Source organism: Notamacropus eugenii, chromosome 1 (genome assembly GCF_028372415.1).
Source record: "Notamacropus eugenii isolate mMacEug1 chromosome 1, mMacEug1.pri_v2, whole genome shotgun sequence".
Classification (NCBI taxonomy): domain Eukaryota; kingdom Metazoa; phylum Chordata; class Mammalia; order Diprotodontia; family Macropodidae; genus Notamacropus; species Notamacropus eugenii.
This window is the reverse complement of record NC_092872.1, coordinates 192,649,147-192,671,881: the sequence shown is the minus strand read 5'-3', so window position 1 is coordinate 192,671,881 and position 22,735 is coordinate 192,649,147. Positions and strand designations below refer to the sequence as shown.

The 22,735-nt window shown below is 36.7% G+C and overlaps 1 protein-coding gene across 3 annotated transcripts in view; it reads left to right on the top strand.

The window, feature by feature from the left end:
• Positions 1-22,735, top strand: part of CCDC186 (coiled-coil domain containing 186) — a 69,732-nt gene that overhangs the window by 13,442 nt on the left and 33,555 nt on the right. For 2 of the 3 annotated variants that reach the window (XM_072623175.1, XM_072623157.1), the window contains exon 2: positions 20,862-21,543. In XM_072623175.1, coding sequence (XP_072479276.1) covers positions 20,888-21,543 — 656 coding nt within the window. In that variant the 5' untranslated portion in view covers positions 20,862-20,887. Of the gene's footprint in view, positions 1-6,083; positions 6,144-20,861; positions 21,544-22,735 lie in introns of all 3 variants that reach the window. The other variant, XM_072623165.1, reaches the window with a different exon arrangement.

The following is a 22,735-nucleotide window of genomic DNA, read 5'->3' as shown; positions in this document are numbered from 1 at the left end:
ACTTTACACAATCATTCATTTATAATGTAGTTTCTGAAAAAAGTGAATCAGACTGTGCTTATGAATAAAATTCTATAACTTTCTAAATATAACCCTACGTAGTATTTGGGTAACATTTTAGTGTTTATTGGCTAACAATGTAGGATTAGTTTAAATTCCAGAATAATGATGCAACATGTAACATCAGATCTTTTGGGGGTTTACCCTGGAATTTTCTGATTCCTATAATGGGATATCAATTTCTTATGAATGATGTTCAACATTATCAATTCCCAGATTAGAATGTGCTTTATTTTTTGTTTGTAAATTTCTTAAGATCAGAATTCTTATTTAGAATAGTTCAGTTGACAGAAAAAAGCTTCTTTAAGAAATACTTTTTCACTTGCTTGACTTTTATAGAAAACAATTGTTAGAACTGAGATCTTATTTAGGTTTTAAGTGAATTTCCTGGGGGGAGGGGAAACCAAATCACTATGAAATAATTAGTGGTGATTTTTTTTTTTTTTAGAGGTATGAGGAGTGTTTTAAGGTAATTTCAATAAACAGATAAACTTCACTGACCAGTTACCTACAGCTGATGAGCTCCAGTAAGAGCGAAACCACTTCTCACTCCATTGGAATAATTTTGAAGTGTGAATTGGTCCTGTAGTACTGTGTCATAAAACATACTGAAATGGAAAATAATGAAATTACAAGATTATGTGTGTTGATTGTCTTAAATATTCTATAACATTTTTCCTTCTTGTAAAAATTAGCCAATGTTAGGCAAGTTATTTTGTTTTTATCTCATTGTTCAGAACTGTGTGTATCACTACTTTGGGGATTTATAGACACTTGCCATATTCTGAATAAGTGACCTAAGAATGTGCTGAACTCAAGTTGCACATTGCAGTCTAACTCCTCTGCTCACTTTGGACAATTGCCAGACCATTCTGCAGCTAAAGTAGGGAGCTGTTTGACCCCAACACTTCTTCCCTACCTTCTTTCTTTCCTTTTATAAGGATTAGAAGTACACCATGCTCCTCTCATCTTATCCCTTTAATTCTTGCCCCTTCCACTAATTACAGTTAATGTCCATTTCAAAAAATTTTAATTCAAACATTTGTTTAATACCTACTGCGTTCAAAACCCTATGCTCTACGTTGAGGGAGCTATAAGATTGGATTCCTCATTTTAGGGAGTTTAGAATCTAGTAGGGAAGATAAGGGATCCTAATAATAATTATATAGTGCAATACTAATTATATAGTGCAAATAGAATATAGTAAATTGCTAGAAAGGTATATACTACTATAAGAGTTTGAGGAGGGGGAGAGAGATTAGGAAAAACTTCATGGAACAGGTAGGTAGCATTTGAGCTAGATGGAATTTCAGTATGCATTGAGAAAACACATTCTAGAAAAAGGGAAAGTCAATTGTAAAAGCATGGAAATAAAAAAGTATATGGTGTTTGTGGAACATTGGTGCATTTTGACTGCAGTGTGGTATTATGTGCTAAAGAGTAATATGAAAAAAAATAGAAAAGATAGACTGGAGTCAGATTGTGGAGAGCCTTGAATTCCAGGCTAAGGTTTTTGAACTTTACTCAGTAATAGAAAGCCATTGAACAGTGGAATGACGTAAGATCTGTGCATTAGAAAAATTGGTCTGATGGGTATATAGGATAAATCAGAATGGAAAGATTTAAAGGATTAGGAAAGGTGGAGGGGAATGATCCTCCTAAGAGATAAAGTCAGAAGTAGGGTGATGATAATGATAATGGAAATGGAGGGATGTCACAGATTTGTGAAAGTAGAATCAATCAAGCATTTATTAGCATTTATTATTTTGTTAGATGCTTGGATCCAAATCTGAAGTGAAATAGTCCTTGCCCTCAAGGAACTTGCCTTCTATAGTCCTGAAGGGAGACAGAATGCTAATACATAGATCTGTAGGTGTATACACAACACAAAACTTTGTACAAGGTAATCTTGGGGTGGAGGGTAGGCAAAGAGAATGATTCTTGAGCAGAATCTTGAATAACGTCATGGAAAAGTATCGGGATGGGGAACAACGGCTAGGCTAGTAGAGAGGCACAGAAATGGAAAGATAATGTTTTGTGTTAAAGACCCAGTAGGCCAGAATGATTGGGGTGGGGAGAGTGAGATGTAACAGATTGTGAAAAGCTTAAATGCAAAATACGAGTTCATATTTGATCCTAGAAGAAGTAGGGCAGCAGTGAATTTTATTGAGTAGAAGAGGCAGCATGGTCAACTGCATTTTGGGAAAATATGTTGACAACTGGGTATAGAGGGGGTGGATTAAAGAAGGAAGAGTCTTGAGTCAGGAATGTTAATTAGGAGGCTTTTGCAGTAGTGCTTGTGAGGTGACACCTGGAACTAGGATTAGAGAACACATTACATATGGAATGAAAGGGTAGAGTCGTTACATTGTGATTTAAATCATATGCTAGGGAGTATAAATAAGGAAATTAGAAGGGCAGATTTTAAAGGAGAGATGACGAGTTTGGTTTGGGATAAATTTCTTTTTAGGTCTACCTGTGACTTCCAAAGGGAGTTTAGGCATTTGGAAATGCAGTTCAGCAACTCTGAAGACAATTTAGAACTAGATTGGGAGATTGGGAATTAGTTACCTAGAGTTGATTACAGGTTGTCTTTGAAATTTTAGGGAGTAGATTCCAATCCAGAGGTTGGAAGTGACCTGAGGGCAGTGCTTTGAATATGTTCTGTTCATAAGGGGGTAGAAAGAAGAGTCCGCCAAGGTTGTGTTGCCTTAATAACTGGTATTTATCTATCTTTAAAGTTTGCAAAGCATTTTATGTACATTATTTCATTTGAGTCATGAAAACCTAGAGAAAAGAGAATGTCTGGGGCTGGTCAGCATTGTGAAATACCTTGAGGGGAGGACAAGGAAGAAACACTGAGAAAAAGCTATGAGATTTGGTGATTAAAAGGCTAATAGGTGACCTTAGAATAAAAGGCAAATTGAAAAGGAATAGGGAGTTGGGAATGAGGGTATAGAGGCATCTAGATTGCCATTTTGTAGTTAGTTCGTGAACCTCTTGATGCTCCAAGGGGTTTTCTTTAGTGGCTACTTAAGCAGTAAATAATTGTAAAGAATATAATGAATAGTATATTAAATTACCTTGGAGATTCATAACACATTTTATTATTATTTTGAAAGGGGACAAGGAACAAAACCAAGTTCTGGACATTTTATCTGGAATCAGCATATAAAAAGTGCTTTTCCCTCGGGACTAAATGAATCAATTAAAAACTGGTTATTTTCAAGAAATACAGTATTTGGGATTATCATTTCAATTTTGAAGTGAAGGCTAAAGAGACTTCTGCAGCAATAGCCTGTTGATTATTAATGCATAAGAGATGCTGTTGTGTAATTGTAATAGTAGTGTCCTGTGAAGTCAGAGTCTCTGAGTTCAAATTCTACCTCTCACAGTATCTGTGTAACCTTGAGCAAATCACTTAACCTCCCTGGACCTCAATCTCTTTATATGTGAAATAGGGGCCTCTGGAGTTTCCTTTCACCTGAATCTGTGATAACTATGATTTAATGAAACAACAGGCATATAATTAAAGGGAGATATATGGCTAGAACTCAGGAGAGAAATTAACGTTTTGAAGAGATTTGTGAATTATATGTGTAAAAGTGATCATTGAAGCTATAGAACTGAAGACTGACCTTTAGGTAATATCCATATTTGAATGGGGAAGAAAGAAAAGGTGACATTATGAGTTTACATTCCAGATTAACCTTAATTTCTTTTTAAATAGGCTTATTATTACCTAGATGGAGGAAATGGATGTAATATACCTGGATTTCTGACAGGGTCAGAAATCTTCACAGACTTTCATGAGCCTATGCATAAGATAGGTAGATTCAGATTTACTTGAGTAACAGGCCCAAAGAGCAATGAATGGACTGAATAGATATCTCCATAGATCTGTCCTTGTTCCTGTTCCTGTTCAGTCATTTTAGTTGTGTCATGGACCATACTGTCCATTGAGTTTTCTTGTCAAACGTACTGGAGTAGTTTGTTATTTCCTTCTCCAGTATTAAGGCAAACAGGTTAAGTGACTTGCCTAGGGTCACATAACTAATGTCTAAGCCCCGATTCAAACTCAGTTATTCCTGACTCCAGGCCTAGTGCTGTATCCCTTGAGGCATCTAGCTGCCCCTAATTTTGAATACTTTTAATCAATGTTTTGGATGGAGTAGGTGGCATTCTTATCAAGTTTGCATGGTTGCATAAAACCGGGGAGGATAGCTGATATGTTAGGAGGCTAAATCAAGATGCAAACATTTCATCTCGTTTGAAAGTTACAAAATTATAATAAGAGAACTTAGTTGCTGTAAATTCATGAATGGTAAATAACGAGTTGTTTAAGGCAAGTTAGGGAAGTTGAACATCTGTCCCATGTCCCATGATGACATCATGGAAGACAAATTATATCAGTATCTATAAAATGTCCTTAGGGCTACTGACAATATTCTAGGATATGTGGGTCATTCTGACTCATTTTTGTTCTTAGATGGATTACAAAAAGATTCAGTGAAGAATTTCTTCTATGAGTTCAGACTCAGAATGTTTCTTAGTTCTGTGTCCTGTCGTTTCAGTCATGTCCAACTTTTCATGACCCAATTTGGAGTTTTCATGGCCAAGATCCTGTAGTAGTTTGCCATTCCTTCTCCAGTTCATTTTACAAATAAAGAACTGAGACAAACAGGGTTAAGTGACTTGCCTAGGGTCACATAACTAATGTCTAAGCCCCGATTCAAACTCAGTTATTCCTGACTCCAGGCCTAGTGCTGTATCCCTTGAGGCATCTAGCTGCCCCTAATTTTGAATACTTTTAATCAATGTTTTGGATGGATCATACAGCTAGGATGTGTCTGAGGCAGAATTTGAACTCAGGTTCTTCTGACTCTAGGGCAGGTGCTGTGTGCATTGCAGCATCTAGCTGCCTGGTTAGATCTGTAAAGAACCTTGAAACCTAATTTCACCCCCTTCTTTTACAGAGGAGGAAATTAAATCCAGAAAGATAAAGTGCCTGTTTTCAAGGCATACAGATAATCATGGAGCTCTTCCTAATATATTTCAAGTATAATTATTTCATACTTTTTAAACATTCATCTATTACCTTGACTGTAAGGCATGCCTGATACAGCTACGCAGATATGTAGAAAAATATTGTACCAAACAGCAGCCTGATATCACATTCAATTAGATTTCTTTATTGGTTCAGGGTCGTTTACTACTACAATTAATGGGAATTAAATCTCTCAGTGGCAGCTCAGTGTCATGACTAAATCAAACTATATAAACTTCCTTTTCTCCTAATCTGTTCGGAATACACTACAAATCATATTGTAGAATTGAAGATTTCTGGAAGTGACTAATTCCATCCATCATATGATGTATTGAACCTCATCCCTAGGAAAAGAAGTAATGATTATACAGAATCATCATGGCTTCATCAGTATCATGCCCTGCTAACATTATGTATTTTTTTTTGACAGTCACTAAACTTACAGATCAGAGAAATGTGTTGATATAGCTGACTTTAACAAAGAATTTAATAAAACTTCCTTTAGAGTTCTTCAGCTCAAATCCCATGTTCTGTAGGAGGCTCCTAGTCACCTCTTCCCTCCTCCCTCCCCCAGTGTCTTCCTTCTGAGATTACTTTTCCTTTACACTGCATATATCCTTTATGGGCATAGTTATTTGCATGTTGTCTCCTTTATTAGAATGTGAACTTTCTGAGGCTAGTAACTATGTTTTTGCCTTTTTTTGTATCCTCAGCTTTTAGCACGGTGCTTGACACTTAGTAAATTGCTTGTTATGTGCTTGTTGACTGACTAAAGTCTCATGCTGTCTTTATGAAAAAGAGAGGTGATACATGGGTTATGGATAGTTCACTTAGGTAGCTAGGGAATTGTTTGATTGGCTAGGTTCAATGAGTAGCCTGCACCCTGGCCAAATACAACTCCACACTAGTTATTTTGTCCACTCTTCTCCCCCTCCCCTTCCCTTCTCACCAAAGGCTCCCCACCTTTGCTTTTCAGCTGCATACCTGCTGTCTGGCTCCCTAAGACAACTCTACCTTGAGGCTGACTCAGTGTTTGGTGAGTCCCTGCCTGGAACCTCCATATCATGAGAAGACCTTGCCTGATGGTTTGTTATTATTGACCTGCTCCACTTGCACACCTGGCCCCCTGGGGATGATTATAATCTACCTGAATTCATTCCTCAACCCCTGTGCCATCATATGTTCTGCATACCTGTGATTCTGCACCAGGGCTATCATTATACAAATCCCACCCCCCATCCCCCACTGCGTGCTTCTGTCCCCATCAACCCAAACCCACCAACAGCCCACTCAAGTCCTACCTGCTCCTTGCATTGTGGTTGCAGGAAAGCATGCTCCTTAAATAACAAACTTACCTTCAAACTTAAATCTTTTCCTCTCTCCTCCTATTTTGTGCCCCCAGAGACTTCCTCATGATGACACAGCTTCCTAAGTACCCTTTTCAACATTGTTTACACACTTTCATTCATAGGTTTCTCTCTTCTTCCTCCCCCAGCTGTTGAAGGAGACTTGGAATATTCTTTGCTCTGTTTTGCTATTTCTAGACTCCTTCTTCTTCCAATATTCATTAACTTCTCTTTTGATATTAACTCAATCCATATTTCACCCAAATTTTTGTAGCTATTATCTACCCTTCTCCAGGATACTTCCTTCCTCAGTGAGTTAAGTAGTTTATCTCACAGTCATTCTCTCCTCCCCAACTTTTGGCCTCATTCTAGGGTTCTTCAATACATACATTGATAACTCTGTCAAACATCCTAACTTCCCAGTTCTTAAACCCTATTCTTTGCCCATGACTTACCTACTTCTCCACCCTACCTCAGCTATACACAGAGATGGTCATACCCTTGATCTTGCCATCACTCACTAGGATTCCACTCTATGTTTATGAACTCAGAAATTCCTTTATCTGATCAGTCTGTGGTTATTTTACTTTCCCATTGCCTTGCAACCCTAACCCTGTCCTTACACTGTCACTCCCCCAGTCCCTTCCCCCTCAGTTCTTTCTCAGGCTATTATTCCTGCACTCACTATATTCTCCTACTTTCTTCACCTTGACCCCATGATGAATCAGTTCAGTTCTACTCTATCTTCTAAAATCCTTTGCCCCTTGCCCTATACTGATCTTTCCCTAGCCTTGGATTACTCCACCATCTATTATCTTCACTCCAATTCATGTGTTGCTGAAAGAGGCTGGAGGAAATCACAAAACTACACATTTGTTACATAATCTCAACTGAGGCAAGGTAATCTTATACCTCTAATGGTTTCACTATCCAGTGTATCACAATGACCTTTCTAATTCTTTTCATCTCTTCTTAAACATTCCATTGCTTTCCTTCCTGCTCTCCTGAAAAATATTGAGGTCTTTTGTCAAGAACTCCGTTTTGTCCCTTCCTTCTCATCTTATATCACTCAGATTCCTTCCCCACAATCTCCTTCACCTGCCTCACATGAAGGTGGCTCTTCTCCTTGCCAAGGATAACGCCTTCTTCATATATGTGTTGCATTCCATCTCACCACTTTCTCAGTAATTTTCAATCTCTCCCTTTCTACTCATGGCTTCCTTGCTGCTATACACCTATGTGTCTGCCCCATCCTCAAAAAACACTCACTTGATCAGTCCACCTCTGATAACTATCTTGCTATATCTCTCCTCCCTTTTGTAGTAAACTCCTTTAAAAAGCCATCTGTAATCAGTGCCTCCACTTCCTTTCCTCTAACTCTTTTTAATTCTATAGTCCAGCTTCTGACCTCATCGTTCAGCTCAAAACTGTGGTCTCCAAAGTTAATAATTTTTTTTTGATGAAGATAACAGTCTTTTCTCAGTCCTCATGCTTTTCAACTTCTCTACAACCTTTGATCACCCTTTTCTCCCTGATATTCTCTTCTTGCTAGGATTTGGTAGCATTGCTGCCTCCTGGTTCTTCTCCTGCCTGACTGCTCATCTACACCATTTAAAAGCAACCTCTCAGGCTCTGTTCTGTTCCCTTTCTCCTCTTTTATACCATGTCACTTGGTGATCTCAGCAGAGGCAGTGCATTCAGTTATCCTCTCAGTTCAGATTGTTCTCAGATGTATTTGTCCAGTTCTTTTTCCATTTTCACATTTCCAGTTGCCTGTTAGACATTTTGAATTGGATGTCCCTTAGACATCTTAAACTCCATATGTCAAGGACAGAACTCATTATCTTTTCCCCAAAACCCTTTTCTCTTCCTACCTTCCATAGCCCTGTTGAGGACATCACTATGCTGTCAGTGACCCAGATTTGCAATCTAAATATCATCCTCAACTCTTCACTCTCACCCTGTATCCACCAGTGTGTTGCAAAGTCCTGTCTGTTCTGCCTCCTCAACTTCTCATAAACATCCTCATCTTCCCCAAACACTGCCACCTCCCTGGTTTCCCTCATTACCTCACACCTAGACAATTGCAGTAGCCTTCTGGATGCTGTTTCAAGTCTCTGCTCACTCTTGTCCCTCCTCCACTTAGGTGAAAAAATAGTTTTCCTGAAGTTGTAGTCTAACCATGTCAGAACTTTCCTAGAGTTCAACTCTGATCCCCTTTTCAATAAATTCCAGTGGCTTCCTGTAATCTTCAGGTCAAATATAAAACTTCTCTTTGGCTTTTAAAGCCCTACTTATCCTGGTCCCTCTTCTTATATTGCATTCCCCCTCCAGGGACTCTACAGCACTTTGTTAGTGACTTCCATCTGTTCTGATAAGTAATGCTCCATCTCCCAATGGTGAGACTAGCTGTCTATCTTAAAAATACCACAGAACTTCCTGGAGCCATAAAATTCCTTGTCTCCCTTATCTTTTGACCCTCATTAAACCTATATATAAGCATAATTCACAGTAGGTTTGAATATAAATTTCAGTATCAAGTTTTTACAACAAATTGGCTTGTAAATAGAAATTTGATAGACCTTCCAAAAGTCATGCAAAAGATTTTACGAAACAATTCTTAATAAAAAAAAAATTTCCCCTTCTTAAAAAACAGTTTATAATTTATCACAAAACCCTCTTGAACTTGATTGACAAAAATTACAAGAAAAAAGTTTAAAACCAAGATCTTTGCATAATTAATAAGTCTCCTTTCATAAACATGCTTTTGTAAATGCTTGCTTTACAGCAAAAACAATTTTAACTAAAACTTCCTTCTCAAAGCAGAAATAAACTTTTTTTAACATAGTTTATTTTCTTGATAATAATTCTAAAACATAGAAACTCAGAATTCATAATAGCTTCTTAACCCATTCATCATTTTTTTTAAACAATGTATTTCCTAATATAACAGCATTTAGATAAGAAATTGCTTTTTCAACAATATAGCTTATTATTGAAGTAACTCATTATCAAATTAGGTGAATGCATTTCATTCATCTCATCACCAACACATGGAAACTATCACCCTAAACCACCTCATAACCCAATATTTCAAATGATAAATCTACCATTATAGCAAACATTAGTAGCATTATCACTATGCTTATTTATAACCAAATAAAACTTTCAAATTATCAAATTTCTATCACATCCTTTTAAAAACCCAATTCCTATATAATAAAATCCAATTCAAAAATTGCTATATCACCATTTCTACTTCAAAGAGAACTTTAGAAATACAATACAATTTGGAAACACTAATATTAACTTCATGTATCAATTGCATTTCCAGAAATTATTGACCTTATTGGCATTTAAAACTCATTTCAAAGTTACTAAGTATGGAATAATTACCTTCTGTTGCAGTCCTTATGTACATAAATGTCAAATAATAGTATATTGACACTTTAATTACATATATTATTTATATGTATTAAGTCCAATTTGAGTAACCTTTCTTTAAAAAGTTTAAAAGTTTGAAATTGTTAGTTTAAAATGTGCTAAGTTAATATTTTAACTGTTTCCTTTGGCCCAGGCCAAAGAGATCTAAAGAATTGGAACCAAAGCACCTCTGGAGCTTAGTAATTAATTGAATGGTAATAATTGCAAATCACAATAACCAATATCTTTACCATAGTCAGTACCCATATTTAAATTTTTTCTATAACTTTCTATAACTTTGTCTATTGCTTTTCTAATCAGGCTACAAAGTTTCACTTTTTAAAAGTCTTCTGACCTTGTACTCTTTCTCAGACCTCTTGAAGTAAGTTGTGGGAAGGGGGTGACTAAGAGCCCTTGGTCCTAATGCTTACTTTTGTTTTCTTCCAAATTTTCTCTCTTTCCCAATCTTTACTCTGACCACCTCTGCCTTCCTTTACATTAGTTAAATGCCTATCAGTTTACATACCAAGAGAGCCACATTTCTCCTTCTGTCTTGACCAAGAGCTTTTTATAATACTTTTTTTTTTATAATACATTTTAAACAGACCTCTGAAATCCTAAAGCAATCCCATTATATAAACTTCAGTTTTGAGATTTAATTAAACCTGAATTCAAAACTCTGTTTTTTACTCTAGGTTGCCTACTTGAAACATTTTTTTTTCCTCACTAATCTTCCACTAACTTCTGGCAGAGTTTCTTTCTGCTTTTAATAAATTCTAACCTACCTTAAGCATTAAATTAAGAGTGACACATTTCACTTTTTACATTTCCAAATACAACCAGAATGAATCAATCCATTCACCTTTTCATTTTATCTCATCATAGAAAACCCTCTCCTTTAGGTGAGACAGGAAATGTCCAAATGCTGGTCAGCCTGCCCCTCCCCAGTCTGAGGGCAAAAGATTTTTTCATCTCCTTATCTTTCTTTTCACACTCAAAACTTGGCCAGAGTTTAGAATGCAGAAATAAAGATTTTTTTTTGAACTTTTTAAAAGGTTTTCAAACTCTGTTAATACTGTTCATGCAAACAGACCAAGCAAAATGCCTTTCTTTCTCTCTCCTTTCTACATGCTTAAACTTTCTTGTCTTTTTCTCTGGTGGATTTTGATTAAAGCCACTTTAAAACTGCAGATACCTTATTTCTTTCTGGTTCTGGCCTGACACTTCTCCTACTGTCTTCACCTTTACTTTACCCATCATATAAGCTAAGCAGTAAAATATTTCTTCCTTCTCTAGTCCACTTATTCCTCTGGAATTGCTTCAGGGTGAAGTGGAGTGGAAGAAGAGGAAAGATAAAAAGAAAGCTGCAGTTCTTGCTGTCTGGCTGCATTTTAAACCTTACACCACAAACATGAAACATGTCACAGACACAGACATACAAAGAACAGATAGAGAAATGCAGATGCTCTCTCTCTTTCAAGAAGCCAATTTAGATTAAGATTAGACTGTCAACATTCAGACTCCTAGGCCAATTTCAAAAGGATCCTTCCCAGAATCTAGATTCACTTAATTTTTCTGCCTCTTCCATTTTCTTCCCTCCTTCCTTCATTCCCTTCCTTCTCTCTGGAGCAAACATGGGAAGAATAAGGAGAGGGTTTTAGCCAGTATTTGTCCCCACGGGCTCTTTCGGACAAATACTCTGATTTCATCCTCCTGGTACCAAATTTTTCTTAGAGATCCCATTTCCCATTCTAGGCAAACCTTAACTTCTGAACCCAGAACTCGAGGCAAGACAAAGTTGTACTCAGATCCGGTATTTTCCTGTCAACCTGATTTATGCTCCCTCTGACCATTCAATTTATTATTTTACCTGCATTCCTGGGTTCACGATTCCAAACAGTCCCTGGAAAGTTAACAGTCCGAAGAGGGGAAACTTGCCTGCAAATATTCAGGCCATTGAACACAGATGCTGTGCCCCTTCTGTTCTCCATCGTGTTTCCCTTCTGATGTTTGTACTATTATGAAAAAAAAAATGGAACAAAATTTTCAAGTTAAACAATTACACATTGTAAATGAAGCTGTTCAGTGAGAACTTCCCCAGCTCAATTATCTGTTCTATCCTCCTTCACATCTCAGATACCCATTCCTTTTTCTTAACCTGTTACCACTACCTCTACTCTTTTATCTTTGGTTCCTGATTAAATAACAACATAAAATCAAAATTACCACTTCTCCCCATAAAACCTAGGTTTTTTGGGTACCATAACTTCACAATAGTGATAAACTTTGAGGAAAGTTCAAAAGTAATCCACAAGTTACTTCCCTCTAAGAACCTTAACATTGAAATTCTTATCCCCAAACTGAAGATGTCTCTGATTTAGTTTCAGTAATTAATTCAGTCAATTGTATTTAATACCCAGTTGCTCTTATATCATTTTGAAACATGTAGGGACCTTATTCCATACGGATACACCTTTATTACAGTTAACTTTAAATGCCAGCCTTAGTCTATGGGATAATGATTCAACATTGTATCTGTTTCTTTTCCCTTCTATGTAATTATTTCCATAACGTTTAGAAAGAATGTTCTTATTCCAGGGACATTATCTTTCACAAGACCATGTAAGACTGCCAATTTACTCAATTATTTGATTGAAAACAGCAAGATTTCACATACTTGCACTATTAAATTCTAAGTTTATCCTAAAAGTCAATCACTAGAAACCAATTTTGTTGACTTTACGAGTCAGGTTTGGAGGTCCGCTGATGTCTGATCCCATTGCCCCCTCAGTAAGCCTTCCAAGGCTTTCCAGCCCCAGGAGCTTAGATTTATTACCTGTGCGGTGCCTTCACGATAGCTGTTGCCCATTCCCCTCCTTCCACTTTTGCCCAGGGGTGGGGAAAGGTAAAGCTCTCTTTTCTTAATCTGATCTAGACTAAATAGAAAAACTCCAGGACTATTTGCAGTCTACCTCAACTCCCCAAATATCAGTTTCACCCCAGAAACTCAGAAAGTTCATGTAGGTTTGAATATAAACTTGAGTATCAAGTTATTATGACAAAGTAGATTTTAAGAAAAGTATTTCTCCTTTCAAAAACAGTTCAAAATTTATCCTATGATTATTTCCCAAATATCACAAAATTCCCTAATTCCCTGGTCACAAAACTTCTTGGACATAATTGACAAAATTACAAGAGGAGATCTTACAAAGATTTTACATAATTACTAAGTTTTCTTTCACAAACATGCTTTTTGTAAATGCTTGATTTATAGCAAAATAATTTTAATTCAAGCTTGTTTCTTAAAGCAAAAGTAAACCTTTAAACATTGGAATTCATTAAAACTAAATTGATGTAAAATGTCCTTAAGTAACATAAATTCCCAAAATCTTATAACAAACTAAATTCCTAGTTATTACAGAATTTTATGTAGTAGTGCATAAACCTCCAGATTAACATATATAAATCTTAAAAATCACACCCCTATTTTTTTTCAAGGATTCTCATTTTCTCAATAGGAATTTTACAACACAACAACTTTTGCAGAGTTCATAAGAAGTTTAGGTTAAATTTCTTACTTAACACATTCATTCATTATTTTTCTCTGACCATAAAATTAAGAGAAATTCCTTTTTAAACAACCCCATTATCTATTTAAGTGAAATGCATTTCCAAATCACCTTGCTCAGAGAATAAACTATAACTCTAAACCACTATATACATTTTCATAATTGCCAAGATTTTTTCTCTCATAGCAGAATTTTTAATCAAACAACATAGGTGATACAATGATTATCAAATTACCCCAAATAAGAAGATTTTAGAAATATAACAATACCATAAACAATTGTCACGCATTTAAACTTGAAACAAAATCAATTAATTACCAAACAGGTGATCTTAATTTAGACAATTACATTTAAACAATTAAAATTCAGGTAGCATTTGTCCAATGCCAAACAGTGTTCCAAGCATTTTACGATCATGTGATCTTTACAACATTTCTGGGAAGTGGGTTCCACTATTATTCTCTTACAGAATATTAAACTGAGGTAAATAGAACTTTCTTGGAGCCATACAGTTAATAAATTTCTTAATGCCAAACAACAATATCTTTGTGCTTAATCCTGTTAGAAAGAGCACTCTCAGATGCTGTTCTTATCCTGTCAGGACAGATTTTGAGTTAAGTCCTGATTTATAATTCATATGTTTCCTTAAAAAGACGTGTTGACAATTCCCCATTTTAAGATTTTATGTAATAATTGCAAGTCATAATAACCAATACCCTTACCGTAGTCAGTACCCATTTTTAAATTCAATAAAACCTTCCATAATTTTATCTAGTGGTCTTCCAGTCAGGCTACCCATTTTCATTTTCAGCCCCTGATACTTAAAACAACATCAAAATTTCCATGTGTATTTTTTTTCAACATCTCCAAATCTTCTGAAATGGGATGTGGGAGGGAGTGACTAAGAGAGCACATGGGTTTGATGCTCCCGCATCCCCATCTCAACCATTCCTTTTTTCTCTTTTACCTTCCATATTTTTGCTTTACATTGCAAATAAGATAAAAGAATCACACTTACCCCAGTTCAGTTCTGTCCTGCCCTCCTTCACCTTTTAGAAATTAGATGTAGTTAAATGCCTAACAGTTTAACCACATTTTAAACAAAAATGATTGCATTATCCTACAGAAGGGACACCCTCCCCCCCACTTTTAGAGTTTTAAACACTTGGTCTGATATCAGGTACATTGATTTAATAAATATAAAATACAGATTTTTAATCTTTAGGATCTAATTAAACCTTAATTCAGAACCCTCAGCTTTTTTTTTTCCCCCCTTCCCAGCCCCTGTTCCCTCTGGGCTGATTCTCTATCAGTTCTAAAAAGCTGCAATTTATTATTTAACTTTAGTCTAGTATCCCACTTGGCCAGTGTTGGGACCCAAAAGGAAGAATTTTAATCTCCCACTGAAAGCCTAAGGTGGGAGATCTTTCCAAATGTTCTCTTTCTTTAGTAAATTTTTCACCACGAAACATAAAACATTTTTCAAACACACAGACATTTGACAGACAAGACAGGGCAGCGCACGTGAAAAAACCAATTTAGAATTCAAATTCAGACCGGTCAAGAACTCAGTTATCATTTCACTCTGACTTTTAGTCAGTTTCATAAGGAGCCTTCCCAGACACCCCTTCCAGGTCTCTACCACCTCCCTTTCCCCCAACACCTCTAACGTGCTGGGATATTTCCACATCCCACTTCCTAGGTCCCACACTTTAATGTTCACTTGAGCTTCCAAGTGGGACGTAATATGAGCTTCAAAATTCATCAGAGAAATATTGCTTTCCTTTGCTCTTCAGCTCAGGATACTCTCTTTTGAAATGCCCTTTTTTTCCATAGTGGAAACATATAGCTTGCTGGACAGGGAGAAAAGCCCCTTCATGGCCTCTTCCTTTTCTAAAACTCCTTTGTTTTTCCCCACCTTTATGCTTATATCCTCCCTGTTCAGACTTTTTCCTCATAAACTCATTCATAGTTGCCACCATAATCCTAGCCTTCTGCGTACACTCTCTTCACATATACTCTCTGTGCTTCCCTCACCAGTTCTTCCAATGACTTATCACTCCAGTCTTCTGTCTTCAGCACTTTCTTTCTTATAACAGGCCATGGGTTTAGTCACAAAATGCACTTTTAAGACTTCTGTAATTGGGGATTTGAGATCCACTCCTGAGTATTTAGTCATTTGATCCCTCAGCCTCTATAAAAAGGCTGAGCACATTTCCTTATTAGTCTTTTCTACCTTGAAGGCCTTAGAGCTTAACTTTCTGTGCTTTGGTCTCTAGTATATTTTAACATTTTTCTTAAGGGATTATCTGGAGTTATGCTCGCAAGAGAATCCCTTCCCTTTTCCTTAGGGAAATCTTCCCCCTTTTCCTTTCCAGGGGAATCCACCCCTTCTAGTGTCTTACTTCCTTTATTCCTCATCCTGCTAATTTGTCCAAGATTCCTTGTGGTCTTGTGTCTCAGCAGGATTTCCCAGTCATTGTCATTTTTGCCTCTGTTGCTACCTAAATTTGTTTAATTTGCCTGACTGTCCCAGATACCCACTCACTTTTTTCTTTTCCTTCCTGTCTCAAGTACCTACTTCCTTTCTCGCCTTACTTTTTTCCTTTTCTTTACAGCATCCTCTTTAATTCTTATGATCCTGAGATTCTGAACAGTCTGCAAGCAAGAGTGCCGAAGCATGAGAACCATTTAAAAATAATGGGATGAGTCTTTCTCATCCTTCAGCACTTTTTGATTCAGATGTTTTTTTAAGGTCTCGGAAGGAGCCCCAAAACTGTTAGAAATAAGTAAGAATTCTATCTGGCCATGAGTGAATTTAGAAAAAAAGTTTTTTATTTCACAGGTGACTTGGCCTCCAAGCGCCTGTGAAGGAGAGTCAGCCACAAGAGGAAGTTAAGATAGTGACCTAAGTCATCCAGATTTGAATTTTGTGCCTTGAACCCCATTGGCCAGCATTCCTAGGTTCACTAAATCCCACCCCTTGATTACATCTTCATCTACTTTATTTAATAGAGGAATACTCTTAGTCCCCTCCCCTTTTGTCTACATGAGATAAAGTTTTCAATTGCTAAGAGAACTGACAAAAAATGTGAATGTGAGTATTGGAACCCCGGGTAAAGGTCCCATTATCTGGGTTTATGGCCCTCATCCTTATCCTTTGTGAATGAGACTTGACCTGGCAGTTCTTTTTTGATATATAGGAAGAGGCCTATTCAGAACAAAGAAAAGTAGTAGATATGCTGATTTTCAGGCAGCCAACCTCCCCCAATGCTCTTTCTCTACCAATAGTTTTTGTCTCTGATGTTAGCCATCAGTATAAATTATAATTTCTATTTTTATATAATTTCTGTGGAAACAAAATTCAGTCATACCTTACAATATCCCATCTTCTTTAGCTTAATTCAGAACTATACTCTAATAATCCTTCTCAGAAAGGCAGCTTTTAATAATTCCACTTCACTGCATCATTTTTAAAGGAGATCTAAGGTAGAATATCCTAGGAATCTGTATTTAAACCTGTGTTGGTTTTTTTTTTTGCCATTTTTATCAGTGACTTGGATAAAAACTGAGGTGGCTTGCTTATAAAATATAAAAATGACTAGACCACTGGGAGGGGTAGCAAACACTAGATTAGTGATATCAAACTCATGGAAACGTCTCTGTGAGCTGAGTACTGATTTAACTACACGCGAACGTTTTCGTGTTGTACTTTTATTTGTTTTGTTAAATATTTTACATAAACTGAATACATTTTAATCTGGTTTCTACCACACTAAGGAGTTATGTAGGCTACATGGCAGTTTTGACATCTCTGCCCTAGATACAGTCAGGAGCCAAAAAATCTAGACAGATTCAGGGTGGGTCTAGTAAGATAAAATTCAGTAGTGTAAGGCCTTACAATTGGGTTTCAAAAATTAACATGTTTCAAATGGTAGAGGCATGGTTAGCAATTTGTCATGAGCTTCTTTGAGAGGCAAAGCTTCCAGCAATAAGGTGATTATCCCACTCTACTTTGACCAGGTTAGATAATATCTGAAATATCAGGTTAAGTTCTGAGGATAACAGTTTAGCAAGAACATTAATAAACACAGTGTTTGGAAGAAAATAGGCAGAATGGTGAAGTGCCTTCATCTCATGTATATGAGGATCAGTTGAAGGAATATTTTTATCTTGGAGAAAGAAGATGGGGTTCAGTGATTTGAGGAGTTGTCTTTTAAGTAGTTGAAAGGTTATTGTGTGGAAAAGGGATTAGACACATTCAGTTTGGTTTCAGGGGCAGAATTAAAAGTTATATGTGCAAGCTACAAAGAAATAAGTTAGAGTTGATGTCTGTAGAGACTTCTTGAGAATAGTGAATTGCCTCTGGATTTAGTGAGAGTTATTTGAAGGTAGAGAAGCAGAGGCTAGATAACATCAGGTGTGTTGTAGTGGGAGATTTTCAGATTTGGATTGGACTAACTGAAGAGAATCACTGAATTCTCTTACAACTCCATAATTCTGTGTATTTAAGGATATGTTTTAGTTCTTAGTTCTTTCTCCTTCCTCAATTTTACTTTTATTATATTTGTGAACCAGTTGTATTCTACCCAACTGAATGTAAGCTCCTTGAGGCAAGGACTATTTCATTTATGTCATTGTATCCTCAACACGTGAAAGGTGTAGCAGATAGGGACCTCATTGGCCTTGGAGCCCAGAAGATGTGGGTTCAAATTCCAGCTCAAACACACTGGCCATGTTTGAAAGTCACTTAGTCTCTTAAAACTATAAATTGCAGAAAAGATGCCATTCTAAGTTTCCTGATTGGGGAGTATACTATTTCAATAAAATCACTGGGTCAGTCCATGCCACTTTCCCTAGTACCTAGTGCAGTACCCTATAATTTCAGTAAGCATCAATTAAATGCCTACCATTTGCTAGCTATGCCTAAATAAGAAAAATGGAATATGGATGGAAGAAAAGATATAGATATCAAATACAATATTTTCATACATGAGTTATTTGGGAGAACAAAATACCATCATAAATACTCTTTTCTAATGAGGTCTTTTTCATGCATATGTCAAAACTATACCAAATTGCTTGAAACACAGCAGCAGAAAGAACCTTGTTGGACCTTTTGACAGTCACAAGAGGCATAAAACATTGAGAGACATGCTCACTAGAAGTCTTTGCCACTGTTGTGGAAGATCCAGTACAGTTGAAGATGGAGTCACTTTTTTTGCAAAACCTTTCTTGTGCTTTCCAGGTGCTAGAATAGTTTTCCGTCTGGTTTTTTGTATCATTGCCATGCTCAAAAATTCAATTAAATTATTAGTATCTTTAAAATTCTCTTCTAGGTGCTGTACAGGATTATTGCAAATGTACAGACCTATCCCTGTCATGTTACCTTGCTTACCTGGGATTCATTTTTCTTCCTTTTCTTTGCTGATTAGTTTTAGAAGACCTATGCCCCCACCAAATCTACTGATTCGAATATTGAGTTTTTCATGAAATTTGAAAAACAGTTTTTGGTGTTCTGATGTAAAACTAAGGGGAGATAAACTCAATTATCTATTAAAGTCTCTTAACATTCCTAAGATTGATTGATCTGCAACATCCAAATTCAGTTTGTGGTTCTTTTTTAAAAAGGTGAGGAGGGTAGCCAAGTTTTCAAATGAATACCTCTATAATTTGAATTCAGTGAATTTTGTGATTATGAGCAGTGGTTAAGAGGATTTCATTGAGAGTTCTACGTACAGCTCATGGAACCATGTTTTACTTTGCAGTTGTAGATTTGCTATATTCTTTCTCTCTAAAGATTACCACTGATGTCCTCTACCCCTGCTTTCAGGTGTTCTGCTGATAGTGAGTACTCAATAAAAGCTGGTTTAATGAATGAGTGTTCTGCTGCTTATTTGCTCATCTAGTATTTTTTAAAATACTTTTTCTCATCCATTTATTCTGGAACAGGGCTGGAAAAGGAGTGTCTACCCGGAAAGAGGCAAGTTTCCTAGAACTAGGAACAACCACATTTTATTTGTACCTGTATTTATCACTGTTGAGAATGATTGCAAATCACCATGGAACTTCCCAGTTCCCAGATTCCCTGCCAACCTGGAAAACATATTCTTCTGTCAATTGTCCCTTCTGACCTGTCTCTATCCCAAAGCATTTCTGTCACCTTTACTACAGTAGCATAAGATTTAGTTAATACCAGGACTTTCTTGTCCTTATTTCTCGGTGATATGCATATTTTTCCCTGAATAAGTGCTTCTTTTTCTTGGGTGTGATTAGGGGGCTGCAGGAGTGATACACTGAGAAACAGCCTGGTGTAGTAGATAAAAAGCTGGCCTTGGAATCAAGAAGATGAGATTTCATGTCTTGCATCAGACACATATGCTGTGTGACTATGGCATGCACATCACTAACTTGTGGGTGCTCCCAGCAAGTCTTACAGACTGCATGCTTGGAGGTTGTCTCCATGCTGGGGATTCCTCATATAGATGCAATCAGTGATTAACAGAAAATGCACTATAAAATAAGGCCCTCCAAGTTAGTAGTCTTCTCCTGACTCTCCTCATACTCTTAATATTTCTATATTAAACATTATTCTTCCATTCTTTTCTTCCAGGCCCTTAAGATGGTCTTTCTGTTTCCTTAGAATTGAAGGAAATAGTCATTTTTCTACCTCCACCTCCCAGCTGCTGACTTTGTCTCTGTAGTCCACCTTTCAGGGACTGAGAATAAAAATGGCAGGAATAATGGAAATTAATAGCTCTACAGTCATTGTCTGAGTGGCTGTCAGTGTTACTGCACTGGTTGGAAAAGGTTCAGTGGAAAGTGCACTGACTCTGGACTGAAGAGTACCAGGATTCAGATCCTGACATTTCCTGCCTTCACGACTGTTGACAGATACCCTCTCTGGGTCTCAGATGGCTCATTTGTGAAATGGGTTTAGACCAGATGGACTCTGAGGGCTCTTTTAGCTTTAGTTCTGTGATCTTGTGGTCCCCAAAATCCCAGGTGGAAGGCAGCAAGAAGTCATTCTTGGCAGTAGTTGTTGTGGGTTAAGTCATCCTTTCAAGGGATACCTGGCCTGTGTTCTCTTTGACTTCACACATGAGTTCGGGAGAAGGAGCATATGTGTAGTACAATTTATAGTATGTCTTATCTTTTGTATCAAGTGACATGTGTAATGTTAAAGAGGCATTCCCAGCTGCTTTGCTTCTGCACCTTAAGGACCAGGCGACCTTCCCATCTGACTTGCCACTGAAAACTTCCCTATATATTGTCCCCCACATCAGAATGTGAGCTCCTCAAGATCAGGGCCTGTATGACTTTTCTATTTGTATGTACATAATAAGCTGTTAATAAAGACTTCATTCATCCGTAGGTTAGTGTATGATATTTTGGTTTGGCTTTTTTCCCTTTTAGATTTTTAACAAAGAAGATCATAAGAAATGCAGAGTGAATTGGTGCCAGTTGGCTTGTCCGAGGTAGAGAATATACCTTCCGTTCCATCAGATAAAACCACTGACTGTGTATCTGCAACAAAAGACTCCACAAACTGTTTTTCTGGAGATGAAGAGAGCAGCTTAGACAAAGATTTTAAACTGCTTCCATCCAAAAAAGAGATGACTTCACTTTTGCTTCCTGAAGGTGATCAAATTGAAGCACAAAAGGATTATTCTCCGGATCATAGTGGAGCTGGGAATTCTTATGGCAAAACAGACAGCTGTGAAGAAAAATCTCAGAGAGTAGCTCATTTTCCTGGTGGTGATGCTGCAGAGCAAGTATCAAAAAGAAACGGAACAGAACAGACACTTACAGAAATATTGCAAGAATTAAGGTCACCTAAGCTTACAGAAACATCCAGTGAAAAGACTTATTCAGAAAGTCCATATGATACAGACTGCACCAAGAAACTTATTTCAAGAATACAAAATGTTTCAGCACAGGAAGATTTGTTGGAAGAAATAGAATCAGAGCTCTTATCTGCAGAACTTTCAAATGAACATAGAGTACCCAATGGAATGAAAAAGGGTGAACATGCTTTAGTTATGTTTGAAAAATGTGTACAGGATAAATATCTGCAGCAGGAACATACTATAAAGAAGTAAGTATTGACTTACCCTAAAATCCATTTGGCCAGTTATCAGAGAGAAATTTTAAATGTAAAATTAGTCCTTTAGCATTGAAAATCTGGTAAGTGGGTAATATAATGCTGAGTCATACTAATTCATCAACTATCTTGTATTTTTATTAAGATAACTTTATTAAAACTTTTCTTAGAAGACTGTCATATATTTGGTTATTCGTAAGAAAAAAATACCAAGAAAATTAGAATTTCTTTAGCGCTTTCATTTTACTAACTGAGATCTAATCCAAGAAATGCAACACCTTAAAATCTGATGTCTTTGAAAAACAACAACCATCCAGAGAATGGTGCTATTTTTATTATATGCAAATTCATTAGTTAGGAAAGTAAGTTGCTTTCCCTTATAGTTGAGAAATTTCTGTCTTACCACTGTTTAAAACCATTTAATTACCTCTACTAAAGGCCCACTCCATGTCTTATGGTATGAAAGTAGCTCTGGGTCCTCAAAGGCCAAGACAGTAGAGTACAAGTTTTCACAAGACTAACCTAGCCTGAAAGATGATCAACTGTATGTCTGTTATTGAAGAACTAACCTAGCTAATTTTGGAGAGGCTCATTACTTTTTGGCCATAGCAACTCTCAAAGGCAAAATAAGTTGTGATCTGTGTTGGTAGATACCCACATGGATGAAATAACATATGTAAAACTGAAATACTGCAATGTAGAAGTAACTCAGGAGCCTTAATATTCTTGTAGAAAAATGACTGAATGAAATTAAACAGTAAGAAAGTAACAATTTCTGGAGTAGAAAGTATATACTGTATGTTTCCCTTTTCACTTTCATAAAGTGAATTGGAGTAGGTCAGGACAGTGAGAGGAACAACTAAAATAAATGTAAAAGGAACTTCAAGGGAAAAGAGGGATACCAAGTGAGGATTCATAAGGCAGTTACAGAGGAAGGAGAAAGATTATTAATTTTACCACAGGCCAAGTTGGAATATCCTCCCAATTGGTCTGTTTCCTGTCATTTGTTCCTTTAATGAATCCTGTACATCCTTAAAAGATGAACCTGCCTGCATCTTAGATTTTGTTCTGTTATTCCCTTATAACTTTTCCCGGAAACAGCGACCCATCTTTTTAATACCAACATTCTACTGATCTTGTATGGCTGTGAGAATCTCTGAAGAGCTGAAAGTGAATATCACACTAA